This window comes from Saccostrea echinata, unplaced genomic scaffold (genome assembly GCF_033153115.1).
Source record: "Saccostrea echinata isolate AGI-Se365-2 ecotype Australia unplaced genomic scaffold, CSIRO_AGI_Sech_v1 ptg000054l, whole genome shotgun sequence".
NCBI classification, from domain to species: Eukaryota; Metazoa; Mollusca; class Bivalvia; order Ostreida; family Ostreidae; genus Saccostrea; species Saccostrea echinata.
In genome coordinates, this window is record NW_026889803.1 from 16,805,040 (window position 1) to 16,809,669 (window position 4,630).

Below are 4,630 nucleotides of genomic sequence, written 5' to 3' on the forward strand. Positions count from 1 at the left end.
TGCAGGCCGAACCCGATATTTAATCAGGATCGAGGAACAGGGAGGCGTAGCAACAAGAGCTTTTGCGGTAAAGACGATTGTAGTTCGGTTGAGTGACTAGACTAAATTATAACGAACTATGAGAGTAAATTTAGTTTAGTACATTTATAGTTATCCCCTATAATCTTTATTCATTGCTTACCTAACTCCTGACACATGCTCAGACTCTTCCGTCTGCAGGTTACAGGGTAAGTGAAATCACTAGCCCCTAAGGCTTAAAAGGGTAACTAGGGTTGACATGAGTCAAGTATGCAGGATCTACCACAGGGTTTTGACATAATCTGAGCAGAAACCGGCATATATTATATAAATAGTGCACGTTTTTGAGGGTAACAGTTGAAATTCACACCCCAAGGAAAACCATTGTCAACCGACGCGTCAGAGGAGGTTGACAATGGTTTTCCGAGGGGTGTCAATTTCAACTGTTACCCTCAAAAAACGTGCACTATTTATTTTATTTTACTGAATGTCTTATTGATTTCGGATGTCATAAAAAAAAAATTTGGAGATCGTCGTTAAGTTCACGCTTAGAAAGCTTTCAAACTGTTAGAAAGCTTTCAAACTCACCGCTTCTATTTTTCTCAGTAAGAAATCTTCGGAAAAGATTTACCAACCTCTTTATTGTTTGTTTGCTACTCAAAAAGTCCTTTATCATCTAAAGTTTGCACTCGCAAGGATGTTTCGTCTGTCGTTTGTTGTTTTCAAGTTACGTCGGACGCAAGCTTTTATTGACATCATTTATTTGGCTTCTTTCAAACGCACAACTGACGTTTTGAGAATTCTACGGTGAACCGTACGCGCATGATTTGAACGCATGTGACATTTTCGTAATGTTACCCGTTGTCAACTGTGTTGCTAACGCTGAGGGTAATATTACGGATTGTTAAATGCGTCTAAACCAATCAGATTTTAGTATTTAACATGAAAGTATAATAATATACATTTATTGACTGGATTCAAGGGCAACATGCATTTTGTTGGACCCAAGAACCAAACTGTTTGCCTTAGGCCGAAGGCAAACAGTTTGATTCGAGGGGTCAACAAAGAGCATTTAGCCCGAGAACACAGTCAATAAATGTTGTGTTATATTTTAGTTTTTGACACGCATGTATCTTGTGCTGGCTTCCGTGATGTAAATTTCCTTTATTTGCACTAAAAATCAGGTCAATTCTGTTACTGTCAATGCAACCAAGATTTAGCTGATCCCGCCCACAGTGTGATGTGAGCAGTCCAATATCTCATCGACAGGTCCAAATCTCACTCTGCTGTCAAAGATCGATTTTTTTATGACGGTTCAACATGTTCAGTAAAACATTTGAAATGTTGACTTTTTTTTAGTATAGAAGTTTTTAAAGGTATTGTACTTATACCGATTTTTGCTCAGATTGTGTCAAAACCCTTTGGGATCTGTTTTATGAAAATGGTTGTGGACAAATGTACTAAAAGTTGTTGGCGAGAAGTTTCTGGAGGGACTTCTTTTGTACGGTTTATACCCCAAGATATAATCTGAGATAATTTAACATGGACTTTTACTGCCATTTGATGGGGGGGGGGGACAGTCTGAAGGGAAACCATACTGAAAACCCAGAATTCCCCACAGCCAGCTGGTGTTAACATGTTCCTGACCTCGAAAATTGGAATTCAAAGTGCTGAACCTTCAAGGCTCAGTAGATTTAATTGTTGCAGGAAGTTAAATCGCATTTAGTGTGTTCAATTATTTGTATGTTGTACTAATTAAGCACTGTCAAAATATGAAAGCAGGAGTAAGAGTCAGAAGAATTTTAGTTCCATTTGAACAAAGTGGATGATTTTTTGAGATTATGGCCATGGTGCTTCATCTGTGCAACATGCTAATATCTTCCTGTGAAAAGTTTACCAAGTTTCAAAGTTGGCCATTTCAAATTATGCTGCAAGAGGTCAGTCAAGTGGTGACACCAGCTGGTTGTGGGAAATTCCATATTTTTAGTATGACATCACTATGACTCCCCCTCACATATGTCAAAATATTAAAGCAGGGATAGAGTCAGGAATCTATTAAATTTCCTAAAATGAACTCTGGTATCTTGAATAAAAGCTTTAATGATTTGATCTAGACTTTTAAGAATTTGAGACATTGACGTCTTGGACTTTTAGATACATGTATCTCTGTCAAGGTTTGACATAGTGTACAGTATACGTTGTGCCCATGCTCTATTATTGCGTTCATTGTAAGAAACATTTTTTTGTTTGTGCTGGAAATTATTCTTTTCTAATTTTTTATCTATTATACATTTTCTCAAATTGCACATTTTTTTTTCAGAATGGAGTCCAAGTTGTTAGACTTTTCAAAGTCTCTTCAGATATGTAAGGCCTTAGAATCATTAGTATCTCGGGGCTTTGGGCCACAGGGTCTACAGACATTGATGTGTACCTCCACTGGACAAGTCTTAATGTCAAACAATGGTGCAACAATTTTTAATGCATTGCATATTGGTCATCCAGTGGGAAGGTTAGTTGTGGATGCTGTTAACCAGATGACTCAGTACACAGGAGATGGAAGTAAAGTTTTCATCATAATGTTAACAGATATGTTACAGCAGATAGACTTGAGGTATTCTGAGAGAGAAAGAGGTGAATTGATAAGGGGCATAACTCACTTTAATCAACACCTTTTTCCTAGACTTCAGCAGCATGTATTAAAACATTCAAGGACATGCAATTTAAGCAGTGATAAAAAAGCATTTTGTGAAAGCATTGAGGGTGTGTTAAGAGGTGTCATTTCCCCACACTATTCTGCAAGGGTGGTAGAAAGTTTGACAAGAGTTGTGATGTCATCATTGAACTTTGACCTGTCCCCTAGCCTCTTTCTGGAGCAGATATCAATAATGACACAAAACTTCAGTCAGCTGGCAATTAAAAACATTGGTTCATCTATATCTGATTCTGCAACAGTAGATTCATACATTATTCAAAGAGATTTTGTTACTAATTTTGAAATGTGTTCTATGGATTGTGTGAAATTTGTTGTTCTGATGTGCTCAATCGAAGGACATATAAACTCTGAGGATGGAGAATCTATTTATCTGTCCACCAATGACAGTTTGGGGAATTTTATGAAATATCAAAGAGAACGAGCGGAAAAGTTTGCATCCCTGTGTAATGAACAGGATATAACTCTGGTGATTAGTTCAATGGGAATACCCAAGTATTGTCTACAAGTTCTCAGTTCCCAGAAAATTTCTGTGATACATTATGTGGAGGAAGAAGACGTTGAATTCCTTAGTCAGATGTGCCAAAAAAGTATGATTTCAGAATTTCCCATTACGAAATTTATGGAAAAGGAAATATTTCTAGCTTCGTCTTGTAAGAGAGTAATCATGAATGGTAGACTCTGTGTTCAAGTGATACCAAGTGGCGAGCAACTTGCTCCATTTACGAAAACTCTTCTGTTGACAGCACCGACTGACGGATTGTGTGCACAGCTATATACAGTCATTCATAAAGCCATTAAAGCTGTGTATTTGTCCCTTAATCCTCCATGTTTACTGAAGACCACAGAAGACAGTGAAAATTGTACTTCTTTTACATTACCTGGAGGAGCAAGTTTTGAACTTCTCTGCCGAGCATTTTTGGTGAAGATCAGCAGAAATAAAATTCACAATAAGGATATGCAGATGGCTGAGATACTAGAAAGAGCTTTTTTAACTGTTACCAGAATACTATACAGAAATGTGTCTGAAACAACAATGAATGAAACTCACAATTTCCTTGTCAAATTGTCCTATATACAAAATGAGACTGATTCATCTACGGACAGTTTTAAATGTTTCGGATTTGACAGAAGAGGAACTGTTAAAGATATGGAGAAGGAAGGGGTGCTGGAGTCATTAAATGTTAAGTTCCATGTTGTTTCTTGTGTACTTAATTTATTGAGTACAATTTTGAAAACTAATGGTATAATTGGAATAAAAAATGCTTAACTTTTTTTTTGTTTTGGGGTTGTTTTTTTTTTTAATTTTTCAAAATGTGTACTTTGATTACTTCAAGAACACCTGTTTGGTTAAAACTCTTGTGTAGATCATCAAGTAAGTGTGTTCTGAGGTTAAAACCGAAGTACATATATGTTACTTTTCTACAGTCATTGACATTACTCATTCAAAATTGAGTACAATGGTAAAAAATTACAAAAGTAAAGGAAAGAAAATTGGCAAGTTAAAATTTTTGAATTTTTAAACTGAAAGGACTAAAACACAAATGTAAACACTGAAAATTATGCCAAGATAGGACATTCCACAGGTGAGCCACAAAAGTATGTTTGATTTAATTTTATACCTCATGTGAAAAGCTAACTTAAAGGACATATAACAAATGAAACTTGTTAAAAATTAGGCAAGCACAGCTTATGAAAGTGTTCTTAACCAAAGTCGGTGATACACATAAAGTGTTTAACAAATACCAAATCAAAAGCAATGTGAAATGCACAATAAGTGTGTTTCATTTGGATTCACTTCTAGGAAGTTTTTATATGAAGGCCAAATAGAAGGACAATTTAAATGAGTCTTGTCCCATGATCCCTTGCACTTTGGGGTCCCCAATAATGAAGCAGGCACAT

At 36.2% G+C, this 4,630-nt stretch overlaps 1 protein-coding gene across 2 annotated transcripts; it reads left to right on the top strand.

The window, feature by feature from the left end:
* Positions 1-56: 56 nt before the first annotated feature.
* On the top strand, positions 57-4,003 carry LOC133205208 (Bardet-Biedl syndrome 10 protein homolog). 2 transcript variants are annotated; one of them, XM_061340969.1, is made up of 2 exons: positions 57-67; positions 2,339-4,003. In XM_061340969.1, the coding sequence occupies exon 2, from the start codon at positions 2,340-2,342 to the stop codon at positions 3,996-3,998; it is 1,659 nt and encodes a 552-aa protein (XP_061196953.1). In that variant the 5' UTR covers positions 57-67; position 2,339; the 3' UTR covers positions 3,999-4,003. The 2 variants fall into 2 exon arrangements, with proteins under 2 accessions (XP_061196953.1, XP_061196952.1); XM_061340968.1 differs by lacking the exon at positions 57-67 and adding an exon at positions 125-227.
* Positions 4,004-4,630: the final 627 nt, after the last annotated feature.